Raw genomic sequence first — 27236 nt, forward strand, 5'->3', positions numbered from 1 at the left:
TTCAAGAACTTATTAGCTATTCTGATTTTGGCAGACGACTCTAAAGGGTCGTCAAACCCATAACCTCACCTGCATAACTACTAAGGGCTGCCTCAACCAGATTAAAATATAATTGGGAAGTGTTTGACAAAATAAAATACAGCATAAGTAATTTTAATTTATGGTTTTCTAAGTCAACATATAGCCTGCAGGGATCCCTTTGAGTTTGACACTACTGCTTTAGATGCGGGGGTTAACTAAAGACTTTCACCACTACCAAGTCAAGCCTCCAGGTTTGTGATCTCTTACCTAAACACATCTATTTCTGATTTCTGCCCACATGGTCTACATTAGAGTCCAACAAGAAAATGACACCCTTCCCTTTATCTTCACTTAGATACTCTCCAGCACACTTCTTCTTTCAGGTTCCTGAATCTCTTTACATAAGTATGTCTTCTTAAAATATAATACTACCCCCATGTGCCCCCATTTGACATATCTTGTTCCTTTTGAGCTATATCCTGAACATAGTTTTCTTCTTACCAAGTCTCAGTTATAACCATTAAGACCAAAGTTGTCTCTTTACATTAAGACCTCTATTTCTATTGTTTGTCACGATATCTTAATGACCTAAAAACTGATATACTATAAATTATAAATTCTCCACTTGGAAAATGTATAAATCATCTAAGCTCACCTCTCTAGAAATTAGTTTCCTTATCTCTAAAATGAGGTTTGAACTAAATGATTCCAAGGTCCCATCTATCTGTGTTCCTAATGGATGCTTCATAAGAAGAAACAAGTGTCATTGCTGTCAGACTGATTTCGAATCATTGCAGAAGCTTGCCCCTCTTATCTTTTTTGAAAAACAAAGTAAAATATTTTCACATTAAGTAATGACTTCTGGATTTCTGAGCTGACAGAAAAGGGATGTTTGCAGAAGAATAACTCTCCTGTGATCTGCCACGTGGCTTTGTCATTTGCTCTTGAGCCATTGTAACTACCAAGAAGTCACTGTTCCTAAAATGAGGAGAAAAAACATCTTAACATTGATAACAAGAGCAGAGCCACTGTCTCTCGGGTAATGCTAACACTATGATAAAAGTAATATTCCCTCTGAAATTCTTATTGTGAGCTTCTAACGAAAATCACATACAGAACAAGCTTTTTTACTCATCTCCTACAGAAGAAAAGTTCAAATGCATAGTTACCTCAATCTTCCAGATGTTTAGGTTAGAAAGCAGATTCCAACAGAAATTCCCATTTTTATCAATTCCACTGAACCCGTAGCCAGCTGCATTATTTACTGCATCAGCTGTAATGGTGCATTGTTTGGGTTTTTAATGGGGGAAAAAAGGAAGTTAGAATCAAATAGGAAATAAAAGCAAAATCAGTTATTGAAAAATATTATTGTGACATTATTATTCAGATATTATTCTGGCTCATCTCAAATAGATATTGAAATCAAAAGACTAATGATCCTTTTGTGTACAGATAGCTACATAAAAACAAAAAAAGGATTCTTATGTTATTATAAATTGTGAAAGATGTTAGATTTACAAATATTTTAAAATTTTACAATCTAAGAATGTTACTAAGCTCAGTTATGAAAGAACTTTAATTACGTCAGTTGGCCTTCATATTGACAGCAATAATCTTCACCTTAAAGCTTCACCTTAAAACACATGGTAAAAAAAACTATATGAAATTTCCCCATGAAAATGAATATTTAATTTCTACTCAATTACTTAACATATGTATATATATATATATATATATACACTTAATTTTAACCTTCCATTTACTCTCAAGTTTTTTTTGAGACTTTGTCCTTTAAAACATCATGGAATTATTCAATTTTGGGACTTGAAGAGAACTTAGAAACAACTCTCTCATACTTCATGGTCATCAAATTGACGTCTCTGACTTATGAAGCTAATGTGTTCCTTGAAGCATTTATAATCCTTGGTTTCTTTATGAAGTGTCCCAAGTGATGCTCCACAACATACTGGGACCCAAAAGATTGGTAAAGCTCCAAGGAAATCAATCCAATTTAATGAATATTGATTGAGCGCCTTACTGTGAGAACATCAATCTTTTTTATGTATAAATACAATTGTAGTATCTAATGATTTAATTCTTTTAGACAGTATTTCATTTTGCTGGAAAATGGTCTCTTCACACAGGTCAAATTTTAAAAATTATGATTGAATCATAGTGTATCATTAATTGAGAATAAGTCTTACAGAAAAGTAGGAACAGCTAGAAACAGAGAACCCTTGCAGACATTACTAGAAGTGAAAAAGATAGGAAAGAAAAAGGAAGAACTCAGCTCTAAGAATGAAACAAAAGTTAGTTGCCCAGGAAAATATCTGGGTTTCAGTTTCCTCATTTGTGAAACAAAGGGGTTGTCCCACCTCCTCCCAAAGATCTCTTCCAACTAAAACCTTCCATCAATTAGGCTGGGTAAATTTCAGAGACCATAGGTACCCCTCACAAGTATCAAGTTATTGTTAATAGGGCTTATAACAATTGTGTTGTTAAGTCCTTGACAGGAGAATAAAATGGGACACACCAAGCCAAAGGTGTAAAGAGAGTAGAAGTAGAGTAAGTAATCAGATCAAACAGTTGTAAAGTGAGCTTTATCATAGCTTACACTAGGTGGCAAAGTCTTTGAACTTAGAATTTATCTTATTTTATTTTCATTTATCCTAGGTGATAGTGTTTGACATATCTAAAAGGTGAATTTAAATAATTTCTGTACTATTATTCTGCATCTAAATAATTGCTTTTTAACAGTACTGAATGGTATATCACTCTAATGTTTTCCATGACACAAAGAAGTCTAACTGTGCGTATGAGGCCATAATGAGGCATTCACTAATTACCTGTTAGCAGACACCTAAAGTAAAAGCAGAGTCCTGAAGCATCAATGCTTTAACCAAGATGTTAATCCCACATCTACTATATTCAGGACTTAGAGAAGGAGATGAATAGAAAGAAGGAAAAAAGGAAACAAGTATTCACGAAGTGCCTACTATGTACCAGCCTTAATAAATATCCTATTATTTGATCCTCACAGCAACCTGGAAGGTAGGTGCTAAATTATGGGAAGGGAAGGGGAGGGGAGGGGAGGGATGAGGAGGGGAGGGGAGGGGTGGGGAGGGGAGGGAAGGGAAGGGAGTGTAAAAGGCCTAGAAAACCTAAGTAAGTCAGTCAGTCAGCAAGGACTTATTATGGATTTACTAGGTGCCAAAGACTATATTAAGTTCTGGGGATATAAAACAAGGCAAAACATAGTCTTTGCTTTCAAGGAGCTCACATTCTAAGGGGGCACCTAAAATGCAGAGATCATGCTTATTATGTATATATGCAATAGATACACATGGTAAACGGGAGGAATCTCAGTGGGGAAGGTGCTAGCACTTGGGACTGGGGACCAGAAAGGCCTCATTCAGGAAGTGATGCTTGAGCTGAGTCTTGAAGACAGGGAAGCTAGGAATTGGAGGTAAGGAATTCCAAGTATGGGGGTGGGGGGAGGGGCAGCTGGTGTAAATGCTGGAGACAGAGCATTGTTTGAGAGGAATGGCCAGGGTAACTGGAGTTGGGATTGATTTAGTAGACCATGGAGAGCTTGAGGTTTCTGAGCAGGGAATCAATATAATCAAATTGCATTAGGAAAATTAATCTTTCAGTAATGTGTATAATTATTTGGAGGGGGAAAAGACTGGAAGAGAAGGCAAGTTAGGAGATTATTGCAGTAGACTAGAAGAAATGTTAAAAGGGCCTAGACTACAGTAGTAGTAATGGAATGGTTTTGTTCTGCTTAACTCCAGAGAGGAGAACTAGCACCAGCAGATAGGACTGCAGAGAAGCCAATTTAGTCTTGGTGTCAGAAAAAAAAAAACTTTCTAAAGATTAGAGCTCTCCAAAAGTGGAGTGGACTACCTTAAGGAATAATGGCTTTTCCCACCTTGGAGGACTTTAAGTAGAGGGAATGGAAAAGAATATTAGAGATATTATGGAGGCAGAAACAAAAGAATCTGCCAACTGACTGGATATAAGAATCAGAGGAATAAATCATTGATGAGGCAAGCATTGTTATCTGGAAGAATGGCAGTGTTGTCAGACCAGATAAGTCAGAGAAGAAGGAGGAGGCTTGGGGAGAAAGATGAGTTAGTTTTGGTACATGTTCAAGTTACCAGAAAGCACTTCCACCAGGTAGGGATGTACAGTAAGCATTTGAAAATACAAGTCAAGGTCTCTAAAGAGTGGTCAGCATGGAAACGCAAATCTAGTAGTCAATGACTTGGGGAGACAGGAGAGATCTGATCCTGTTTGTAGGCAAAAGAATAATAGATTTTGAGTGTTGGAAGGTACCTCAGTCTAACTCATACGCAAAAGGAATTCCCATCATAATACATCTGATGGATATGAAGTTCTCCAATGTGGGAACACCTTAAGGCAGCCCACTTCACTTTTGGGGAGTTCTAATCATTAGAAAGTTTTTCCTGACATCAAGACTATATTGGTGGGGAGTGGGGAGGAGAGGGTGGGACAAAAAATTTGGAACTCAAAAACTTGTGGAACTCAGTGCTGTAAACTAAAAATGAAAAAAATTAATTTAAAAAAGACTATAGTGGCTTCTCTGCGACTCCTGGCCATTGTTTCTAGTTCTCCTCTGTAGGGTTAATCAGAAGAAAACCATTCCATCTTTCATACAATAGCCCTTCAAATACTTAAAGGTAGCTATCATGCCCTAAGTCTTCTTTTCTCCGCACTAACCATGTTCATTTGTTTTAACTGATTTTTTTATGTCATAAACTGAAGGCCTTCATCTCTAGTTTCCAATGTCCCTTCTTTAAATCACAGTGCACAGAACTGAATTCAGTACTTCAGATGAGGTCTGATAAGGGCAGAGTCCTATGGGATAATCACCTTTCTACTCTTCCTACATATCTCTTCATGTATGCCAAGTTTGCATTTGTCTTCTTAACTACCTCATCACATCGCTGACTCAAAATGAATTTTCAATCCACGAATACTCCCCAGATATTTTTCAGAATACCTGGAGAATAACTGTGCCTCCCCCATATTATACTTTGTAAAGGTGATGTTTATAAGTATCCTTACTGAAATACACATTGTTAGATCACTTCAATGTTCTAAGCTTTCCCTTCCCTTCCGTTCCCTTCCTTCCCTTCCCTTCCCTTCCCTTCCCTTCCCTGTATTAGCTATCCCTCTCACCTTCATGTCATCTGTTCAATTTAGACCAATGGGTATGACATCTGAGTTTACTATCTTTATACTTTTATCCAGGTCATTGGTAAAATACTAAACAGCAAAGGTCCAAACATGGAAGACTGGAGTATAGCCCTGAAGACCTCTTGCTACATTGGCATTGACATAGAAACATAGAAATTATCCTAACAGCCACCCTGAAGAGAAGCTGATGGGGAAATAAATACAGAAAATACAAAAAAGAAAAAGTGAGAGAGAAAACTAACAACAAGATTTCAGAGAATGTAGAATGGAATGATATTAATGGTATGGAAGGTAATATATGTGCATGTATGGGTCTGTTGCTGAAGGGACAGGGGGAGGAGGAGAACAGCCAAAGAGCAAGTCAACAGTTCCTCTGGACTGAAGGAAAAGTGGACAATGTGAGTTATAATAGAAAAGTTTTAAGAAACATAAGAGGATTGATGGATCAAATTCTCAGAATTGTCAGTAGAGTAGATAAAGTTATTTACTGATATGGGGATAGACTTAGGGACTTAAGAACAGTTTTAAAAAAGTTTTAGAACAGTCATTGTTCTAAATATAACAGGGAGATATGAATAAAATTATTAGTAAGTATAAGGATTGGGAGAGGGGTGCTCAATTAAGATATCATAAATTTATGATAGCCTCCAAAAGCGAAATTTTGTGACTTTCTCTAATAATACTTAGGAGTCTGGAGCCAGGAACAAAGAAATTGCATGGTAAAAATTACATAGGGTGATGGGAAATGATGTAATGTCAAGGGGACACAGAAATTCTAGGGTGGTGATAAATAAGCTATTAAGATAACTGACCGTGTACGGTTTGGAAGTAAACATAGTCAGAATAGGAGTACTAAATTATCAAAGTAAGAAGGTATCAAACTATTATGAATCACAATAAAAAAAATTCATTGAGAGCAAAGGTAAGAGAGAGGTAGAAGAATAGCAGCAAAAAAAAAAATCAGAGGAGAATTTCAGCATCCAGGATCTTGGGAGGCAGCGCATTTCTGAGCAATGTGGCTGTGATATCTAATCGCTAAAATTGAGCAATTGGGAGTAGTGTTAGAAATACATGATACATGTATCATCACATACAATGAAGTCATGAAGGCCAATGGATAAGAGGTGGGGTAAAAAGGAAGATTTCAGTCATACAGAAAAGTCATTGTGGAAAGTGGGAACGTACCCTGGAGTTCAGTGGTTGACAAGTATAGGGAAACTATAGTTTAATTATATAGCAAGAACCCTAGAAGGGGAAAAAGTTATTGAGTTCAGTAATTGTCATAGAACAATGGTCTGAAAATTGCAATCAGAAGCAAAGAACATGCCTGCCTCATACAACTATCATTGAAGAGGAATGGGACAAAGAATGGTATCACTGAAAGAAGTCTGCAAGGATGTGATTCCCTGGGAAGAAACTAGGTTTCAGTTAATAAGAGGAGGTAGAAGAAAAAAAACACAAAGAAAAGTCTAAAGAGGTAGCAAAGTTAGTTTTGAACGGAATGAGGTGAGTCAAAGGTCTTACATAGTCAAATTTAGGATGATAAGATGAAAGGGATGAGAAACCAGATTTACTAGCTTCCTAAGTTATTGTGGGTCATCTGAGCTTTAGCAAATTTTGGTTATCTATCACTGTGACAAGATTTTGTTTATATTTTTCTCTTTATTTATTTCAGACTGAGATTCTAAGTTCCCTGATAAAAGTTTGGTTTTTTTTTTGGGAGGGAGGAAGGCAAGGCAATTGGGGGTAAGTGACTTGCCCAAGGTCACACAGCTAGTAAGTGTGTCAAATGTCTGAGACCAGATTTGAACTGAGGTCCTCCTGACTACAGGGCCGGTGCTCTACTCCGCCACCTACCTGCCCCTAAAAGAACACTTCTAATTCTGTTTTGTATAACACAAACAAGTGTTTAATAAAATAAAATTTCCTCAAGTTGGTAGCAACTCCTCTGGATTTGTGATAATATTAACATATGTTTACCCTCACAATAATCTCACTAAAATAAAAGTGAATAAATTATTATTAAAAGTGAGTAAATTAGTGAGTAAAACCTCACTAATTAGAAGTAATTGATGAGGCTTCTCTGTTAAGTAGAGAATATTTTCAAAGTAATAAATGGTTATTATTTCAAGTACATTCAGTGACTGGAAATAGGCTGACAAAGGATTCTCCAGTAGAAATTCCATAGGAGACTAGTTTTAAGGATTAAAGTTATGTCTAATTAAAAAGTCAATTGTAAGTAAATGGATGCTTTCAAAGAGTTTGAAATGAAAAATTTTTCTATAATTATCCATATTTTCATTCCTTCCCCCACCCCCCATTCTTATTTCCTCTCAGTTGCTTAGCAAACTATTTTCTGAAATATAATGTAAAGACAACCCTATCTTGATCCTGGTCTAAAATAACAAATGGAGTCCAAATTAATGAGATGATAATCTACAAAACAAACACAAATTTGACTAAGCCATCATATATTAATCTTATTCTAGGTGACCAACAGTAAAATAATTCCAGAAATACCCTCACCAGGAACCTGTACCTTCCTGGTGAAGTTCTCAAACTACCTCATTAGGTCTTGATCTATGAAGACCCGCCTGTCAGTCCTCAGAGTATTTTAGAACTCTCTGTGAAGCCATGGAAAACATGAGGGGCCTTGTTTTCATTTCTCCATCCAAAATTCAAAGTAAATGCAGTCCAATCTTGGAATACAAACTGGACGGCAGGGAGTGGAAAGAAGAAGGAGAAAAGGTCTTCACGAAATTGAGAACCCCTATGCCAGGTAGGTACAACCTTTCAGGACCCCCACACCAAGACCGCTCCTCTCTTTTCTTATTATTAGGAAACACCTTGTTTTCCAGAGCTAAGGCCCAGCAAGCAAGATGTGCCCTGAGTTTGGCATAACAATAGGCTTTTGCACTTATGCTCTGGATGAACTGCTGCAGCTAAATCACAGAATTTGGCTCAAACCAGACCAGTGGTCCCTGAACTTAGGCAAGCACCTTCAGGAAACACATTCTGGTCATAAAGCCCTGCTATGAATAGACTTTTTGTCACCAGGCAAACCTGTCACATTGTTGCCTTTGTACTTCACTGCTGCTGTTACATCTCCCTGCTTAATTCATTGTCTTGCCAACTCTATATGTATCGAGGCTTAGCCTCGCTGTGTTGGGTCTCCTTGGCCCTAGACCAGGCCCCAGCATATGTGTCTAGTTTCTCTCTTCCAATGGAATAAAGAAGGCTTTTTGCCTGTGACCTCTGTGAGCTCTTTGGTATTTTATTTTATTTTTCAGAGTTGACAGCTGGTATAACGGTTTTTGCCATAACCTCTGTGGGCTCTTTGGTAATTTATTTTTTTAAGAGTTGACAGACCCGTTAAAACAGAGGTTCTTAAATGATTTTGTATCATGGATCCCTTTGCCAATCTACTGAAGTCTATAGACCCCTTCTTAGAATGATGGTTTGTTGCCTGCATTTAAAATTGCAGGAAATGCTCAAATTCAGATAGAAGGGAGTAGAAAGAAAAGATGCAATTTTTTTCCTTTCAAATTCACAGACGCACCTGAAAGCTATCCACAGGGCTTGTGTTCCTCAGGTTAAGAACTCCTGCTATAGCATATACCAGTACAAAATAATAACATTAAATATTCCGCTGAGTAGAAATATGTCTGACGTAATAGAGTTGGTATCATTTTAAAGTATCTAATTTTTTAAGGCTATTGCTGCAGAAGAAAGGAAAAGTTTAAAGAAAGATTGATCTGGTTGTCAGAATACAAGCAAAAACATGGAAGTAAATGAGCTCCAAAGTAAATTCTGCCACATGGCCCAATGCCACTAATTTTGTTTAAAAAAATTGTTAAGCATTCTGATAAATGCATATTCTATAGATACTGCCATGGGTTAGTCACTTCGGCAGATGTTCTAACTCTTTAAAAAATAAAAAGAAAGAATTTGTTAACCACAAACTTTTAGTTGGATCAAATGCTTAGAGAAAAAAACAGAAAGGATAAGAAGACAAATCATGTGTATAATAGGCCCCTCATGCACACTCTATGCTAAGCTGACCTCACTCCAATGCATGTGGAGCCACTGTTACCATCAGTCATCATGCCACTTTCAACTAAGATGGTAAATCACTTTCTGGAAGGGCAGCAATATAGGAAATTGACATATACTTATCAGAAGACTATTCTGTTCTAATAAGTAAATATGGGCTTTTTTTTTCACTCTTGCAAGGCCCTACATATTACCCTTAAGCCTCAAATAGTTAAAATGAAAAAGATAAAAACTTAAAATTGACCAAGTTCCTTCCTCCAGTTAAAAATTGAAAAGTTTGATTAAACTTAAGATAAAGCTGTGTTGCACCTTAAAAGGGAGAGAGAACAAGAGACAGAAAGAGGAAGAAACAGAGATAGAGAAAACAAAAGCATTTTGTTCTTGGTGTGTGAAATTGAAAAAAAATGGGCACTTGTGAGAGCTTTGAAGTTTAAAATTTTAGCCTAAATTAGGAACATGCTAATATAATTTCTTTATTAAAGTGTCTACATTAATGTACATATAAATGGGGTGGGGAAGTCAGAGAAAGGAAAATTTTCCAATGCACTTAAGGACCAAGCTTCACTGGTAGAGAGACAAAGGCTTCTAAGTTTTGACATCTGCTATTGGCATCAGGTTTAAATAACAGCCAAGATCATTTTACTTTCTGCCACTGATTATTAAGTTGGTTTGGGGGGAGAAAAGCCAAGTAGTTCTACTATGAGTCTTCCAAAATCGGAAAGCAAAAAGAATAGTGAGTGTGCTCAGCAGCTTTCCATTATGCTATCAATATTTTCAATTAAGTGTACCACTACTTCATCCTAGCTACACCATTCACAAATTCTATTCTAGGTTTTTTGGTAATCAATTTTGAACTATTCCATCAACTTACCTAATGTCCATGCAAAGTAATACTTTGGCTTTGATGCTTGCATAACAATATATAAGTAGCAAAGTCTTGACAAAAAAGATGCTTGATTGACAAACCAATCATCAACCAGGAAAGTTACAGGATAGGCCTTCGTAAGAGTCAAAAAAAAGAGGAGAGACACCAGGGTGATACACAGTTTGTATATCACTGCTCCCTGAAAAGAAATAAATATCTATAAAGTCATATATAATAATAAACATATAAGAAAAAGAATATTCCAAGGCATCTATAAAGTTAAGAACAATCTAATAACCATAAGCTATTTCACATTATTTGGTAGAAATAATAGCAGCAAATCACTATTAGCAGATACTATTTACAGTATCTAACTTAACCTGAACCTCCCTGATATGGTTTATATGACCTATTTGTATTTTTATAGGGAACATATCTTTGGCATTGGGAATTAGTTGTAATCCATAATGGAAGAATAAACTTGACCTATCAACTTCTACTATAAGCAAAGACTGAAAGATTTCATCACCCAAAGAATAAAATAGACTGGAGGTAAAGGTGAATTTTTTTCATGTTGAAACTATTCTTCAGGGAAGAAATAACTGGATCTTTTTTTCCTCTGAGAAGAAATGGATTTCACTTGTCATGAGAACAAATTTAGCCAGAAACTAAATTCTAATTAAATTTTAGTGAAGTGACCCAATATCAGAACAGATTCCAAAAGAAGCTTATGAAGAATTCAAAAAAATTATTGCCAAAAATGGCTTAACCCAAAAGACACATGACATAAGACAGCTTCTCAAAGTTGCTTTCAACCAAATGATTCTTTTCAACTTTTCCAACTAAGTGTGGCTTTGCCAAAGTAACAAAACTCCAAATTTCAAAATTATAAAAATGAGCATTTTGCATAAATTTTATCATCACCATTGTTATGAATACAGCTAAAGACTCAGCTGCTCAGATGAATCAGACTCCTATACTCACTTATCTCACATATCATTCATTCAAACTTCTTTTTAATCTGATCCCTATTAGCTGGGATGCTAAATTAGGGCAAAGATGTTTCAATCAGATTTAGCACACACATTCTACCTAAGAATTTTTATGGAACTAATATTTGGATCAGATGTTTGATGATTTCACTAGCATTTCCTCCCAAAGAGGAAATTCTCTCCTTTAGCAATAATGTAGATAAGTATTTTCACTGCAACTTAGAGTCTTAGAGTTATCTGGGCCACTAACTGAGAGGTTAGGTGACTTGTCTGGAGTCCTTACAGCTAATTTGTGACAAAGGCAGGCCTTGAAACTAAGTCCTTCTGACATCAAGAAAGGCTATCCACCATGCCAAGCTATCTCATAATTAATGATTAATTTAAATTCCAAAAACTATGCTCATACTTTTGCATAGATTTTCTTTCTTTCTTTGAAGACAATCAGAGTCAGGGGTCACACTGCTAGTGAGTAAGTGTCTGAGTTCAGATTCAAACTCAGGTCCTCATGACTCCAGGGCCACTGCTCTATCCACTGAGCCACACAGCTGCCCCTTGCACGGACTTTCAACTGGATTTTTTTAGGCCAACTAACTGAACTTGACTCTTTTCCTCCGTTTCTTAACTCATTTCCATTTCCCCAATATTTTGGCATTTCAAAATGATTATTTCTTGCGTATGGGTACTCCCTTCCCTGAGGCAGATCACAGTCCCTCTACGATTTTGAGAGTTAATATGTCTGAAAAAAATTGTGGCTCTGCAGCAAATCTGGTAATGAGTCTCCCCAAACTTACTAAGCTTGAACTTCAGTCATCAGATTATTACCAGGCAAACCTTATTACAAACATATTGCAACACTTCCAGATTGGTAGAAATTGCTACAAGCAGCTTGTAGACTACTAATATAACATTTGAAAGTTCAGTATCACCTCTACACCCCAGTGACCCACTGGTGGAGCAATTTAATGGAGGCTCCCAATTACTACAATTATTTTTCCCTCGAAAATTATGGGAAAATTATTTCCAACAAATCTAGCTTAGCTAGAAGTACATCTTAGTAAGTGCACAACATACATATGTTTAAATTTTAGAGATGGCTCTAATAAAAAGTCATTGTAAACTTTCTCCCTGAGTCCATAACAGATTCTCTGGCAAGCTTATTTACAGCTAGTTATCACTATAGCAAGTATAGTCTCTGAAGTGCAAAGCACATTGATTTTACTCATTCTCTTTGGACATACACTATGGCTGCGCTCGAATTCCAATTCATAATGATCAAACCCCCTGAATGTTCCAATTGTTAACAGAGCATTGGCACAGCAGCTGGGTACCAGAGAAAATGCTTTTGCAGCTAACAATAAATACATGTTGATTGATTGATTAACCAGCCTCCCAGCCAATGAGCTGCTCTGTAAAACAAACATATGTTAGTCTGACACAGAGAACTTCTGCCAGCTTTTTTTCCCACCAGCAAAAAGACCAGCAGGAATAGCAGTATTTTCACACAGAGACAATGCCAAGCATCCCAGTAGATTTGTCTTCCTTGGCTCCTTATGGGAGACAATTATTAGTGGGACTCAGCCCTGACACAGCAAAACACTGTTCTCCAGACCTTCGCAAAAAAGCAAAAAATGGCATTGAATGACTTACAGTTGGTGAAGGATTAGGAAGACTGCTGTAACCTTTTTGCTTCCAGTTCATTTCCAGCAACTTCATGTGTATGTGCCTCCCCTCGATAAAAGCTACATAGTCCTTGTAACTACTACAGGGCCCAGCTATGACACTCAGGAAATTGAGAAGGTAGCTTATGTATTCCAAGAAAGAAGGTCTGATTCTGCAAACATAAGCAAAAGCGTAGTGTCAAAAGATGAAAGTTCACCATCCCTTTGTCTACAGTTGCAAATGGCCAAAATGTAAACACAGATGTTGGTTTGTGTCCTAGACTATATAGTTATTTCTCTTACAGATGGTTACTCAATAAACATTTCAACAAGTATTTATTAAGCACTTACTAACCATCAGGCATTGTGCTAAGGGCTGTGGATACAGAGACAAAAACAGTCTCAATCTAGAAGCTTACATTTTTAATGGATACAAACACTTTGCTTTGTTCTGTTTCTCTGAAAATTATCCAATTAACTTATAGTGATTTTTCTCCAATGGGAAATTTTGGTTAAAAACCTTTTCTTAACCATTTGCATATTTCATTAACATAACAATGAATATCAGCTGGGATATTCTCGAGTACATCTAGCTGTCCTGGAGAATATGGAAGCACAAAAGATGAAATTCTTCATCCTCTGATGCCTACAAAGGCATCTTCTAGATAAGAACATTAGTGCTACCTCCACCTACTCTGAATGCCATTCACAGAATGTACTTCTAGAACTTGAATCTCAAATACTACTTAATGCTACTCCCAAAGTAGGGATCCTTGACCTTTTGTTCTGGACCCTTTTAACTGACCTCTGCCTTAAAAAATGTAAAGAAAGAGAGAACATAGGTACTCCTCACTAAAGGAGAAAGACAGAGAGATAAAGAGAGAGAAGATGAAGAAGAAGAAGAAGAAGAAGAAGAAGAAGAAGAAGAAGAAGAAGAAGAAGAAGAAGAAGAAGAAGAAGAAGAAGAAGAAGAAGAAAGCGCAAGAGGGGAGAGAAAGAGAGAGAGAGAGAGGGAGGGAGGGAGGGAGGGAGAGAGAGAACAGAGGTAAGGAGGTAGGTGGGACAAGTTTTGGTATTTAGGTACATTGCCTCTGCCTTCCCTACCACCAACCCTGACTCCATCAGACTTGTAGGTTTAATTATTCCATAGTAAAACATTTGTCAATTCCCCCATCCTAATCCAAAGCCTCAAACACCTCACCTGCTGGTTGTTATAATCTATTTTTGAATTTGCCATTATTTATACGGATTTTATTGCTGCTTTCATCCTCATTCAATTAGCCAGACCATTAATTTGTCCCATTAAGTTCTCAATCTGTCAATTGGCCACTTATGGACTTATGGGCAGTTAAGCATATCTGTTATACTTACTCACCCTTGCTGCAGGTCTTTTGCTATAAGACTGCTTATGTCACCCCTGACCATCAGAGTTCCCCATTTGTCATTTAAACCTGGAAGGGGATTTCATGCATCACTCCTTCCACTAAACTCTGGGTGACTGGATAATTCTGTTCTTCATGTTCTGTTTTTACGGATTAATGTGTAGATCATTCAAAGCAACATCATGTCCCAATGTTTATGGATATTGCCTTATCAATTAGCATTCTACAGAAGTTGTTGAAACTAAGGATCTTCACATCTTCTGGTCCATTCTCCATTCATGATGTAATTTGCTGGAGTTGATGAGCAGGAAGCATGTGTTCCCTCTACATATACTTACCTACTCCCTCCATCCATCCTGTATGTAATTGTTAGACTATTCTTCCCAAAACACCTTTTTCATCATGCCATTAGCACTGTAGTTAAAATGTATTCTAATTCAGAATATTAATCTATACTTTGGCTGCAATAACTTATTTTCCTACTTGAATACTCTAAAAAAACTTGTATCATCCATATGAGTATTCTCTCCCCCAATGCAAAATAATAGTTCCCTCATGTTTTAATAGTTGATGCAAAGTTGGTGCTATGGCCAACAATTTCTCCCCCTGTGACTCTTGCATTGAGCTAGAGTTTTCCTCTCATAATAGGTACTTTCTAACTTGCTTATCAGATTTATCAGAACTTGCAATCCTTTCTCAGCTAGAGCCTTCAAGAACCCACATAACATCTGTGAGATGATGAAAATTCAGAGTAAGATGTTAGTGGACAAATTTACTTTTATAACCTGTGTAAATCATAGCTGGTTTCCTAGCAATCCAATATTTTATGGCAAATTAGCTATCCAACCTTGGCACTCCCACTCTTGTAGCCATTGCACCTGGCACGATATTTTGTATATTGTGGACACAAAATAACTATGTTTTAAGTTAAAAGAAATGAAGTCTACGGGCTTCTCAAAGCTGTTTGCTGAGGGGAGGCCACAACCAAATTTCTACATGGTGTAGCTCACTGTTTATAAGCAAGCTAACCACTCAACATTTATCTTTCCTTTTCCTCCCTTTTTTTCCTCTGAGGGAAGTAACAAGCCTGCTTCTAACACATGGAAGCATTTCTACACAGCAAGTTGTTCTGAGAAAAAAAATAAAATATGATCTGTTAATTCTGTCAAACAAAATACGAAGCTCCAAATGTATTCATATATGTAGGAGGCATCCTGTAGACATTTTAAGAGCCTTCATGAAAATGAGGGAAGACTACAAAGAATAAAGAAAGTACGGCTGACTCTCTGTAGCATTCTTGATCCCAAAATTCTTGTTCTGTTGATGGCATCAGCCATGCTAGCATCATCACAAAAAGTTGCCCAATCAACTTCTACAGTTAACCAAGCAGTGAAAGACTGCAGGTGATCTTCATCAAGCTGTTCTCAAAGGCTTCATTGTAAGTGAGTTTGAGCCTGAAGATTAAGAAAAATGTGACTAGTTTCTTCTGAGAAAATGATATTCTTCTGGAATGCCATTGAAAATAATAGAAAATGCCTAATGACGTGAAGTTTCTAAATACTTACTGAATTGAACCAAATTGAATCAAAACCATTCAAATCATCACACTGCTCACCCTGTGTGTTGTCTGAGTAATTTGTCTTTAGAGTCAGAATGTGGGTGGTTAGGGACATCCAGGCAGCAAAATAATCAATGAAGTCCAATGTTTATAATGCGTGCAGACAGATAGAAAAATATGTGGGGGGAATTTTGAACTTTGTGATAACATCTCAACCAGCTTTTTAGAGAAGCCCTAAAGGAGAATCTACTGTACAGCATATTATTTGTACATATCTATCCATCTATATAATATAAATTACTATAGAAGAGAGAGAGATAGAAACAGACCAATTTTTTTTTACTTTGCTGGATGACAATAAAAGTAATATTAAAGTAACACAGAAGATCATAATGGATAAATGTCCACATATTTCTGCAACAGGATGGGAATAGCATAGCCCAAACTTGTTCATCAATACAAAGCTTGACACTCTGTAAAAGAGCAAAGGATATAATAAAACATGAAAAAGATACTCACTCTGTAGATGTTATCTTCAGGAAACAAGAAAAAAAGAATGCAAAAACAGAAAAACCCTGTATTAAAACTGAAAGGGCAAAGTGATAACAAATATCCCTAGAGACTTTACTAAGAAACAAAGATGCTATTTGAGAAACAGTGAAAATGAAAACCTTCATGTGAAAGTTTCATTCTATTTGATAAGTATGTCTTCTGCAATTAACTACATGCTAAAAACGATAAAGCCAATTTTTCAGCCTTTATTGTATCAGAATCAGAAAATGTAGAATCTAAACTCCTTAAAAACAGAGGCTGTCTCAGTTTTTGTCTTGAATCTCCAGGACTGAGCCCAATATAGGTACATAATAAATGCTTATTGAGTTGAATTGACCTGAATAGGTACTCCTTACCAAGCACTTGTTCTTATAAATATGGAAGAATATAAAGTAAAAAACTATTATGAAAAAGGAAGGGGCACAGGGTGAGTTGAATATGAAGGGATGATAGCTAAAAAAAATCAAATTAAGGGATGAGAGAGGAATATATTGAGAGAGGGAGAAAGGGAGAGATAGAATGGGGTAAATTATCTCGCATAAAAGTGGCAAGAAAAAGCAGTTCTCTAGGAAGGGAAGAGGGGGAAGGTGAGGTGGAATGAGTGAATCTTCCTCTTGTCAGATTTGACCTGAGGAGGGAATACCATACACACTCAATTGTGCATCTTACCCCACAGGAAAGAAGGAGGAAGAAGATAAAAAAGGGGGGTTGATAGAGGGGAGGGCAGATAGGGGGAGGAGGTAATTAAAAACAAAAACTTTCCAAAAGAGACATGGTCAAGGGAGAAAATTTAATAAAGGGGGATAGGATAGGAAGGAGCAAAATATAGTTAGTCTTTCACAACATGAGTATTGTGGAAGGGTTTTACATAATGATACTCATGTGGCCTATGTTGAATTGCTTGACTTCTTAGGAAGGGTGGGTGGGGAGGGAAGAGGGGAGAGAATTTGGAACTCAAAGTTTTAAAAACAGATGTTCAGAAACAAAAAAAAAAAGTTTTTGCATGCAACTAGGAAATAAGATACACAGGCAATGGGGCATAGAAATTTATCTTGCCCTACAAGAAAGGAAGGGAAAAGGGGATGGGAGGGGAGTGGGAGGGCTGACTGGGGAACGGGGCAACCAGAATATACACCATCTTGGAGTGGGTGGGAGGGTAGAAATGGGGAGAAAATTAATAATTCAAACTCTTGTGAAAATCAATGCTGAAAACTAAATATAGTAAATAAATTAAATTTTAAAAAAATTTTAAATGAGGTAATATTTGTAAAAAAAAAAAGAAAAAGGAAGACTGTTGATGTCAATCAGCTATTATTACAAGAAATCGTTTGAATTCATGATACGATATAAGTGAATAGGTCTGCTACTACATTTGACTAAATTAACAATATTCCTACAACTAGGGTTGGAAAAGCAATATCAAATATGGGAAACTACAGTATATTTTCACATGTCTCTTGCTCAAGAATGGGATCTGGGAATCAGTCAAGTAAACCTCTGATGCAAAACGATTTCAAGGCCTCTGTACAATCCAGGCTTGGACTCTTACTTTTTGCTTGCTTCAGATCCCACAATTTCTGTAGTCATTTTTTTAAAAATGGGTCTGTGGATGGAAATACATGCCCCAAATCAAGAAATAAGCTAAGATATGAACAGCTGGAAAGGCCTATCTCAATCTGAGTCATGATAATAAAATTGAAGCATTAAAGATGGCTGATAGTGATGGCTCTGAAAATCAAACTGATTAAACTTTCTTATGGCAATAAAAAAAAAAGTCTCACTTCCTTTTCTGAAAATGAATCCTTTCTGTATCTGTTTCAAACTGGAAGACACAAAACGTAATGTGTTTCTTTTTTTATTTACTGTTATGTTGATGGTTTCTTTCTGCCTTCAAGTTTGTGTTTATTTCTCATAAGTTGGCAGAACCTAAGAGATGCTAGATTCCTTACAAGTCAGCAACTTATAGTTTGACTGGAAATGAAAGCTTAAAACATTTATAAATATTAAAATGTATAAGCTTACAACTATGGCCTAAAACACAATGTCTTCAAATTTAATATTCTAAATGTTAATTTTACGGTCTAAACAAGTCATACATGGAAGCACAAGGTTAATAGAAGTAAAAGAAAATTCAACTCATCTACCCTAGCACTTCTTTATAGAAAAGTGAACAGAGGCCAAAAATGACTTCATTTTTAAATTAAAAACTTTATTTTTTTCCAATTGCATATAAAATTTTTAACATTCAGTTTTTAAAAATTTTGAGTTCCAAATTCTTTCCCACACACCCTCCTTCCCATCTCATTGAAAAGGTAGACAATTTGATATAGGTTATGCGTGTGCAGTTATGCAAAATATATTTTCATATTAATCATGTTGTGAAAGAAAACACAGATCAGAAGAAAGAAAAACAAAGAAAGAAAAGTATGCTTTGTTCTGCATTTAGACTCCATAAGTTCTTTTTCTGGGGGTGGATAATGTTTTTCATTATGAGTCCTTTGGAATTGTCTTGGATCATGGTATTCCTGAGAAGAGCTAAGTCTATCAAAGTCGATAATTGCACAATATTGCTGATACTGTATATAATGCTCTCCTGGTTCTGCTCACTTCACTTTACATCAGTTCGTATAATTCTTTTCAGGTTTTTCTGAAACTACCCTGCTCATCATTTCTGATAGCACAATAGTATTGTGTCACAATCATATATCACAATTTGTTCAGCAATTCCCCAATTGATGGACATCCCCTCAATTTCCAATTCTTTACTACCACAAAAGAGCTGCTATAGTTTTTTATTTTTTATTATTTTTTTTTTTACAAATTAGCCCTTTTCCTTTTCCCTTGATCTCTTTCAGAAACAGATCTAGTAATGGTATTGCTGGATCAAAGGGTATGCACGGTTTCATAACCTTTTGGGCATAGTTTCAAATTGCTCTCCAGAAGGGCTGGATCATTTTACAACTCCGAAAACAATGCACTAGTATTCCAATTCTCCCACATCACCTCCAACACTTATCATTTTCTTTTTCTGTTTTATTAGCCAATCTAATAGGTGTGAGGTGATTCATCAGAATTGTTTAAATTTTCATTTTTCTAATTAATAGTGATTTAGAGCATTTTTTTCATGACTATAGATAGCTTTGATTTCTTCATCTGAGGGGCAGCTAGGTGGAGCAGTGAGTAGAGCACTGGTCCTGGAGTCAGGAGGACCTGAGTTCAAATCTGGTCTCAGACACTTAACACACTTACTAGCTGTATAACCTTGGACAAGTCACTTAACCCCAACTACCCTGCCTTCCCCCCTCCAAAAAAGAAAAAAGATTTCTTCATCTGAAAACTGCCTAATCATATTCTTACCAATTGGGGAATAACTTATATTCTTAAATTTTGATTGTTTATTTGAGAAATAAGGCCTTTATCTGAGATACTTGCTATAAAAATTTTCCCCAGTTTTTCATTTTACTTCTAATCTTAGCTGCAATGGTTTTGTTTGTGTAAAACCTTTTAATACGATCAAAACTATCTATTTTATATTTTATAATGATCTCTATCTCATTTGGTCATAAATTCTTCCCTTCTCCATAGATTTGACAGGTAAAATATTCCATGCTCTCCTAATTTGCTTATGGTATCATTCTTTACATCTAAATCATGTACCCATTTTGACCTTATCTTGGTATGTACTGTGAAATATTGTTCTATACCTAGTTTCTGCTAAACTGCTTTCCAGTTTTCTCAGCCATTTTTGTTAAATAGTGAATTACTGTCCCAAAAGCTTGGATCTTAAATTGATCAACACTAGAATACTATGGTTATTTACTACCGTATATTGTGTACCTAATCAATTCTACTGATTCACCACACTCTATTTCTTAGCCAGTACCAGCTTGTTTTGATGATTACCACTTTGCAATATACAGTTTGAGATCTGGCATGGCTTAGCCACCTTCCTTCACATTTTTTTCATTGATTCCTTTGATATCCTTGACTTTTTGTTCTTCCAGATGAATTCTATAATTATTTTTTCTAGCTCTACAAAATAAATTTTGGTAGTTTGATTGGCATGGCACTAAAATTAATTAGGTAGAATGGTCATTTTTACTAGATTGGCTTGGACTGCCCATGAGCAATTGACATTTTTCAATCATTTAGACCTTACTTTATTTGTATGAAAAGTGCTTTGTACTTGCGTTCCTGAGTTTTTTTATATTGTTTAGTTATTTTAAATGGAATTTCTCTTTCTTGCTGTTGGGCTTTGTTGGTAATATGCAGAAATGCTGAGGATTCATGTGGGTTTATCCCTCCCTTCCCTCTTCTCCCAGTGCAATCCTCTTTCTCACTCCTCAACTTTGCTTTTGTAGACATCATCATAGTCAATTCATACTCACACCTTCTTTCTATGTATACTGCTAATTATCCTAATAGCAATAAAGTTCTTAAGAATTACAAGTATCACCTTTCCATGTAGGAATAGACACAGTTTAGCCTTATTGAATCTCATGTTTTCTCTTTCCTGTTAACCTTTTTATGCTTCTCTTGAGTCTTGGATTTGAAGATCAAAATTTTTGTTCAGGTCTGGTCTTTTCATTAGGAATCCTTGTATTCCCCTATTTCATTAAATACCCATTTTTCCCCTAGAGGATTACACTTAGTTCTGCTGGATAGGTTATTCTTGGTTGTAATCCTAGTTATTTTGCCTTTTGGAATATTATATTCTAAGCCCCCCAATCCAGAAGCTGCTGACTATTTTGTAATCCTAATGATGGCTCCATGATGTTTGCATTGTTGCTTTCTGGCTGTTTGTAGTATTTTCTTGTTGGTCTGGGAGCTCCAAATTTGGCTAAAATATTCCTGGGAGTTTTCACTTTAGGATCTCTTTCAGGAGATGATCAATGGACTCTTTCAATTTTTGGTTCTAGGATATCCGGGCAGTTTTCCTTGATAATTTTCTGAAATATGATGTCCAAGCTCTTTTTTTATCATGGCTTTCAGACCGTCCAATAATTCTGTTTTTTTGTAAATAGTATTTTTTTTCAATTATGTGTAAAGGTAGTTTTCAACATTTGTTTTTGTAAGATTTTGAGTTCCAAATTTTTATCCCTCCTCTCCTTTCCTCCCCCCTCCCCAAGACAGCAAGCAATCTGATATAGGTTACAATGTGCAATCATGGAAACATATTTCCACATTGGTCATGTTGGGAAAGAAGAAACAGAACGAAAGGGAAAATCCACAAAAAACAAAAAAAGTGAAAATAATATGCTTCAATCTTCATTCAGACTCCATAGTTCTTTCTCTGGACGTGGATAGAATTTTTCATCATGAATCTTTTGATTGTCTGGGATCTGTGTGTATCTCTGAAAAGAGCTAAGTCAATCATAGATGAGCATCACACAGTGTTATTGTTACTATGTACAATGTTCTCCTGGTTCTGCTCGCTTTATTCAGCATCAATTCATGTAAGTCTTTCCAGGTTTTTCTGAAATCCACCTCCTTATCATTTCTTTTTTTTAATGAAATTACATCTTATTTTTTCCCCATTGTTACACTATATTTATTACATGAAGGGATATTTCACAGAAGGATTCTCCCAGAAAATCAATTTAGATATGCACTAAATAACACTAACATAATTTTTATAAGCTTATATAGGGTCATTTTTCTTTTTTTGTAAATAGTATTTTATTTTTTTCCAATTATGTGTAAAGATAGCTTTCAACACTAATTTTTATAAGATTTTGAGTTTCAAATTTTTTCTCTCCCTTCCTTCCCTCCCTCCTTCTCAAGATGACAAGCAATCTGATATAGGTTAGTATGTGCAATCATGGAAACATATTTCCAAGTTAATTGTGTTTTGAAAGAAGAATCAGAAGGGGGAAAGCCACACACAAAAAAAGTGAAAATAGTATGCTTCAATTTGCATTCAGGTTCCATAGTACTTTCTCTGGATGTGGAAAGCATTTTCCATCATGATCCTTTTGGAATTGTCTGAGATCATTGTATTGCTGAGAGGAGCTAAGTCTATCATAGTAGATCATTACACAATGTTGCTGTTACTATGTGCAATGTTCTCCTAGTTTTGCTCACTTCACTCAGTATCAGTTTATGTAAATCTTTACAAGTTTTTCAGAAATCCACCTGCTCATCATTTCTTATGGTACAATAGTGTTCCATTACATTCATATACCACAACTTGTTCAACCATTCCTCAGTTGATGGGCATTCCCTCAATATCTAATTCTTTGATGCCACAAAAAGCTGCTATAAATATTTTTGTACATACAGGTCCTTTTCCCTCTTTTATAATCTCTTCAGGGGACAGACCTAGTACTGGTATTGCTGGATCAAAGGTTATGCACAGTTTGATTGCCCTTTGGATAGAGCTACAAATTGTAGTCCAACAATTCTTAAATTATCTCTCTGGCATCTATTTTCCAGGTCAGTTATTTTTCCAATAAAAAATCTCACATTTTCTTCTATTTTTTTATTCTTTTGATTTTGTTTTATTATTTCTTGATGTTTCATGGAGTTATTGCCTCCACCTGTCCAAATCTAAGTTTTTAAGGAATTATTTTCTTCAATGAGGTTTTGTACTTCCTTTTCTACTTGGTCAACTCTACCTTTTATGGAGTTCTTTTCTTCAGGGAGTTTTTGCACATCTGTTTCCATTTGGTCAATCATGCTTTTAAAGAGTTCTCTTCACTGGATTTTTGTGCCTCTTTTACTATTTGTTTTTTAGGATGTTAGTTTCTTCAGTATTTCTTGTGCCTCCTTTACCAAGCTGTTGACTCTTTTTAATGATTTTCTTGCATCATCCTCATTTCTTTTCCCAATTTTTCCTCTACCTCTTTTATTTGAGTTTTAAAATCCTTTTTGAGCTCATCCAAGGCCTGAGACCAATTTACATTTTTCTTTGAGGCTTTTCATGTATCTGCTTTGATTTCTTTTTCTTCTGAGATTTTGTGTTGACTTTCACTGTCACCACAGTAACCTTCAATGGTCATATTGGGTTTTTTTTGTTATTTGCTTATTTTTCTAGCCTATTTCTTGACTTTTAACTTTATGTTAAAGTTGGGCTCTTCTCCCAGGATGGAAAGGACATTGTCCCAAGCTTCATGGTTTTTTCACTGCTGTTTTCAGAGCTAGTTGTGGGAGTTCTGTAAGTTTTCAGTTCTTCCAAGGTGATATGATCTAAGTAGAGTTGTAATCACTGCTCTCCTGGCCTGTACTCTGGTCTATGAGTGATTATAAGAACTCTTTTGTGCCCTGGGACTGTTCAGAGTCCCCATTGGTGCTAGTATTCCTCCTTGCCCTGGGACTATTACCCTGAACTACAAATGGGCAATACAACAGAGTCCTGCTCCTGGTGCCAGCAAAGGATACCCTATAATCTCCTTCTAACCAGCTGTCCAACCCCTTTACCTTTGGAAGTCATTGCTGATTTAGTCACTCCCATTTCCTGCTGCTGACTTCCTGGGCATGACCTATGCTAGCACAGCTTACACTGTGCTCCACTCTCATCCCAGTGAGACAGACCTTTTTTTCCAATCTTCTAAATTTTCTTAGGCCCCATCCTTTTTTTGGTTCTGCCACTGCAGAGTTTGTTTTAAGGTGTTAACATTGTTTGGGGGGAAACAGGAGAGCTCAAGCAAGTCCCTGTCTTTACTCTGCCTTTTTGGCTCTGCCCCCTCCCCTAGAATGATATTTTTAAAGTCACTTGGCTAATTAGTGAGGAATCTGAGATTGGAACCTAGATTCCCCAACTCTTAGTTCAGTGTTCTTATGGCTGAGCCATATGCTTCTCAGATAACAAAAGATTTTAAATTTGTAAAGTGTGCTAAAAATGTTCATATATTTTAAATGATCCAAATATTTCAGTATTTGCCTAGTGCTCTAAAAAAATTTTAAATCTCTCCTTGTATTTCTTTTGTCTCTTCATATTATGTGATCTCAGTTCTTGACACAAAGTAGGAGTTCAAAAGATACTTCTTGAATTGTTTGAATGGTGTATGTGTGGCATAAGACTCAACTCAGACAAATGGAAAATGCACAGTTCTTTCAATTTAAAATGCCATGGAAGCTAGTTTTTTTCAGCTATGGTTAAATATCAACGTAGAGAAAATTATTATGATGGTTTAATCAATATTAATGTGGCATCATGGTGCACTGGATTGAGTGCTAGACTTAGAGTCTGAAAGATATGAGTTTGAATCCTACCTTACACTTACTAACTACATGACCTTAAACAATTCACTTAAGCCCACTGAGCCTCAGTTTCCCCACATCTAAAATGGAGATAATAATAACATCTACATCACCAAAATATCATTTGGACCAAATGAAATAATATCTGTAAAATACTTTGCAAAATTTAAAAGCACTATGTAATTACTAGCAATTTCTAATATTAGTGACTTGGGAAAATTATTTCTTAAAACTAAAATCTATTTTTGCTAATATGCATGTTCAGTTCAAAGGCTAATATATCGAAGCATTTAAAACCCTGGCAGAAAGTAAATGTAAAAGAGAAAGGATGTTAATAAAACTATGCTCTTTAGGCTCATAGAGGCCTTTATCCCAAAGATACTATAAAAGAACTATAAGCATATAAGCAAATAATTTTTCAGATATCTTTGCAATATCCCTATAAGTCTGAAAAGAGCTAATCACATTGTCATCACTTGACAGAGAAAGTAAAATGTAGAATTGTATGGCTTGCCCAAAGTTTCATTTAATTATTGAAGTTAATACAAGTAGAATCCAGGGTTCCTTATGATTCATGACTCTCTTGACTAGACTATAGCATTCAGCACAGACATTGTAGTAGGAAAGAACTAACTGGGCTTTATCCAAAAGGACAGGCCAAGGACAACAAATGTGAATTACAGTTTTCCTCCATTCAATCTCTGTGCTGAATCTGATGACTCTCTTATTTCCTCCCTGCCTCCTAACAATTCTGGAGAATTTTTACTTGAGGATAATCCATGGTTTCAAAGCTGGACCACAACTGCTCAATTCTAATGGATCCATCCAGCCATTTAAATATTGCCACCAACACCCAAATAATCAGATTTTTGCTCTCTGTTTACAGGTATATTGGAGAAAATAACACAGCTTCCTTTGTCTAAACACAAGCTTGTATAATGTGTAAAAGAATGGTAGTAGGTAAGAATTACTTATTAGCCATTCCTACCTACGGTTTGTTGAAAGTTCAGAACAGTAGCTGCTAGACTTAAAAAAAAATTCAAGTCCTCATTACTCCATTTTTGTCTTTTCTTCCAGTTTTATCTTCTCTCCCATCTTAAATACACACAGAGATCCATCACCTACTTTTATGTTCCATGAATGCATTCTGTCATACCAACTCTGAAAGGGCTTAGTAAAATCTTTTCCCTATTTCATCAAAGTGGCTGCTATTTACAGGCAGAGGTCCAGTCTCCAAAGAATATGGGGCCACACAAAATAGAATTCTTTATCCCATTATGCCCAGGCAGTCCTTGCCTTTGCAAACAGTCTCTAGCACCTACTTCAGATGACATTTATCCAAAGAATGGGTTTCCAGAACTTGAATTCAAAATGCTACTATTTATTAATAATGAGGATGGTTATAATCATGATATTTATATGAAAATGTATTTTATATATGTAAAGAGAGTTGTTGCTATAAATATTCAAGGTGTGGAGTTCCACAGACCCCTGTCCCCCACCTCTTACACATAGCTTTAAGATAATAAAGTGCAAAACTGCATTAAGACTTTTGGGACACCCTGTATTATCTCATTTGATTCTCAACAACGTTGTGATCTAGGTACTACAGGGAGTAGTATTATGCCTATTCTTGTGAATGAGGAAGATGAGTTGCACATAGTCACACAGCAGCTAGTACATATATATACATGTACATACATGCACATACACATACATGCATATATGTATATCAGAGACTTGATAACGTTTGAGAGAATAAAAAACTTACTTTATAGCAAGTCGAAGTTGCTCAGGAGTGAGGTCCTCAGTTTTTCGGCCCAATCCTAGAAAGAAAATATATTAAAAAGATGAGAAGATTGAAGCTGTTACAGTCTGTCTTCTTACATGAATGCTTCCTCCTTAGGAGGCTGAAGGCTGACTCTTTGGAGCATATGTTAGTTAACAAAACTCAGGGCATTTCCTCTCCCAAACTAGTTCTCTCTCAGACTTAAGAAATCTGAACATGCCACAGTTTGCTCCAACAACCCACAGAGGGCTGAGGTTGCTGTTTTCCCCAACCAAAATACATAGGAGAAACCCCTTGGCTCTGAACCCTACAGCATGAAGTCCAGATAGGTATAACTGGTCAGGCATGAGTCAAAAATATGATGGAACCCCATGACCACTGCTGGTGTGGTAGTTCCCCAGGATCCATGGCCCTGGCTCAAATTTTTGAGCTGGATCAATATAATTGTTGTGCCTTCCTCAGAACTAAGTGAACTGGGCTAGTCTGAAGATCACCAGCAGTGTGAAAGCTGTCTCAGGCATCGCTTTAAAATATCCCTTCTCCTAATTATGAATATGAATGCTAGCATTTATATAGTGCTTAAGGTTTACACATATTATCTCATTTGATCCCAACAATAATCCTGCCGGGTAGGCACTACCATTATCTTTATTTCACATATGAGGAAACTGAGGCCAGGAGAGGTTCAGTGGCTCACTCAGTCATGTAGCTAGTAAACGTCTAAGGCGGGATTTGAACTTAAGTCTTCCTAACTCCAAGTCTAGTACACTATCCATCAAAACTACAAAGCAATTATAAGTAATTATAAACCACTGATCCCAATGGTTGGCTGGGCATTAATGAACCCGTGCCCTAGCATATACCCACTCTGTGTGATTATTGTGCTTGAAAGCACATGGGGAGAAAGAAATGTCAGTGCAACCTCTTAGATGGGTCAGTGT

The 27236-nt window shown here is 36.2% G+C and overlaps 1 protein-coding gene across 1 annotated transcript in view; it reads right to left on the reverse strand.

The window, feature by feature from the left end:
- MBOAT1 (membrane bound O-acyltransferase domain containing 1) overlaps nucleotides 1-27236 on the reverse strand; it is a 131992-nt gene that overhangs the window by 17910 nt on the left and 86846 nt on the right. The window contains exons 6-9 of the mRNA XM_036740830.1: nucleotides 26278-26332; nucleotides 12802-12985; nucleotides 10169-10361; nucleotides 1191-1294 (exon numbers count right to left, since the gene is read on the reverse strand). Of these exons, the coding sequence (XP_036596725.1) occupies nucleotides 1191-1294; nucleotides 10169-10361; nucleotides 12802-12985; nucleotides 26278-26332 (536 nt within the window). The remainder of the gene's footprint in view (nucleotides 1-1190; nucleotides 1295-10168; nucleotides 10362-12801; nucleotides 12986-26277; nucleotides 26333-27236) is intronic.

Source organism: Trichosurus vulpecula, chromosome 1, assembly GCF_011100635.1.
Source record: "Trichosurus vulpecula isolate mTriVul1 chromosome 1, mTriVul1.pri, whole genome shotgun sequence".
Taxonomy (NCBI): Eukaryota; Metazoa; Chordata; class Mammalia; order Diprotodontia; family Phalangeridae; genus Trichosurus; species Trichosurus vulpecula.